The 2,493-nt window shown below is 35.3% G+C and overlaps 1 protein-coding gene across 1 annotated transcript; it reads right to left on the reverse strand.

Annotated features, from left to right (window-relative positions):
- Window positions 1–160: 160 nt before the first annotated feature.
- On the reverse strand, window positions 161–1,429 carry LOC124892305. The gene is made up of 2 exons (XM_047403630.1): window positions 1,138–1,429; window positions 161–713 (listed from the first exon to the last, which is right to left on the reverse strand). Exons 1-2 carry the CDS (start codon window positions 1,427–1,429, stop codon window positions 481–483), a joined length of 525 nt encoding a protein of 174 aa, XP_047259586.1. The 3' UTR covers window positions 161–480.
- Between the last annotated feature and the right edge of the window lie 1,064 nt (window positions 1,430–2,493).

Genomic DNA, 2,493 nt, shown 5'->3' on the forward strand with positions numbered 1-2,493 from the left:
GAACTAATTGGACAATGAAGGCTTTTTGACTTGCATGCTCTTCCTTCCATTCTTCTGCAACCATTTCCCTTTCATTTTTGACACGTATAGCAATCCACTCATGTTCAAAAGAAAGGCAACTCGCATTCTACTTCTAGTTTTTGCGCTTAAGAGACTTCGCCTCCCAACTTTGGGCTCTCTTTTACATAAACCAGATGACTTCTCACAAGCATCACCAACACAATTACTTTTCCATTTACCAGGTCAAACAAGGCTCTTTTTGTAAAAAGTAACATAACGTGGATTGTGATACCAATCACTTGTAGACTTACCATGGTCAACATCTTTAGACTTTTCAACTATATCGTCAATGAAAACCAATAATTTCTTTCTTTGGTTTGCTTCCCATAAGATTTCTCCATTTTTCCTTATATCCATTGGCTTTATGAAGTCATTAGCAATCTCAAGCTCATTTGGACCAGAGCTTACACTGTAAGGTGTCTAGAAAATGTGTTCACGAAGAGGCATATTTCCTACAACGTGATAATATTTAATGCTGAACTGTTTCACCCATGAGTCTGATGCACCATACTCTCTCAACATCCAAATATCAATAGGTTTACTTTTGTCATAGTTATTATCAACCATACAAAGTGATTCCTCTGACACAAAGAGGAACAATTCATCATAGTTTGATCGTGACTCATTGGTTAAACTACTCAGCAACATAATCTCTGAAAATGTCTCATCATGCATGTCGAACAAAACAATCATACGTTAATGTGATATTTCATTCCATTTGAAAGAAATCCAATGAGAAGCTCCATTCACATACGCCTGTGGTGTAGTGGCATGGAATAGATAAGACAAAGAGACGTGACTAATGTCTTCCCAAACACCAGTACTTAACTTATAAAGATCAACATGAGGTCGCATCGGATGATGAGTAGTGTGTACTACTCTTACCTCCTTGTAGTCATTAGTAACGGGATCTAACCCAAAACCCAACGTATAACCAAATGTATCAAATTTCCCACATGTATAACCTGGTACTGGGAGTTTTACAGACTTTTTAATCGATGGGTTCCAAAAATAAAAAAAAATTCCAGGCACGCCACATGTCAGCGGTAGCAACGCATAAAATCCCATTACAACTACCCACAATAATAAAGTAAAAGTTGCTACAGTCAAATGGAAAATCAAACTGGATATCTTGATCCAAATTCTCATTTTTATGGAACAAAGCATAAATTTCTACTTTAGGAACTATAGAGTAAGGTCGAATTAGGATGTAATCGTTTGTACTTTGGTTGAGGTGTGCGGAGATGAAATTAGGGCTATTAATAAGTGAGTACCATGACCTACAAACACTTCTGCACTGAAGGATTGACTTGATTGGTAATCTTGTGAAGATGTCAATCATCAATTCTTTTGGCAAATAATCCGACATTTTTCTTGACGGCGGATCTGAATATCTCTAATCTTTCTTCTAGAGCTAAGAAAACTAAACCTACTCTTCTATATCTTAAACCCGAAAATTTGTTTCTAATTTCGAGTTTTGGGATAAAAATATCCCTGAATTATAGGCAAAGCTAGGTTACATCCCTTTGATTTAATAATGAACAAAAAACATCCCTCATATGTTCGAGAAATTGCAATATTCATCTTTCCGTTAGTTTTTGCCAAGAAAGGATGAAACTGTACATTCTATCCAGAGTGCAATAATTTTATGAAAAAGGGCGTAGCTTTCTCCTCACCTATTGGAAATGGTACAAAAATGTATTTAATCCACCTTTTAGCTTCATTACTCCCTTCACATCCATCTTTGGGCTCCATAAAAATTAAAAAACCCAACACATTACCAGATACTCCAATTGAAAACCCATAACCGGATAACCCAATTGACAGTTTCAATAATATAGTTTCTTTTTATAAATATTTTGTATATATGTAATTTGGAAAAATGTATTTATCTTAGCCAAATGGCAAGAAAGATGTCCTTTTATGTAAAAATATATTTATCATATCCAGATTTGACAAAAAATTGAAGTAGCTGACTCGAAATAGAAAGTACAATCAAAGACTAACAAATGAAGAAGAAAACGCTTGGAAATTGAAACAACAAATGAATAGGAAATAGTAAGAAGAATACCTCCTTGTTAGAGCAAAAGTATGCTGGGTGCGGTCATGAAAGGCATGTCAGTGGAATAAAAACTCTATGGTGGTTGATGGCAAAGAAAAATACATATAAAAGGAAATCAAGTTTCATTTACTATATGTCATTTACGAATGAACTACAAGTTGCAACATCAAAATCATCTTTTAAGACTGTCCTCCTATGACAGGATAAAACAACAAATATCATATAAAACAGAACAAAATCACATACCTTATGCACCAAAGGGTGTGGCCTAGTGGTTCAATGAAATTGGGTTGAGCACCATGAGGTCTCAGGTTCAATTCCTAGCAGAATCAAACACTAGGTGTTTTCTTCCCATTTGCTCTAGCCTTGGT

This window comes from Capsicum annuum, unplaced genomic scaffold (assembly GCF_002878395.1).
Source record: "Capsicum annuum cultivar UCD-10X-F1 unplaced genomic scaffold, UCD10Xv1.1 ctg4565, whole genome shotgun sequence".
In the NCBI taxonomy this organism is placed as follows: domain Eukaryota; kingdom Viridiplantae; phylum Streptophyta; class Magnoliopsida; order Solanales; family Solanaceae; genus Capsicum; species Capsicum annuum.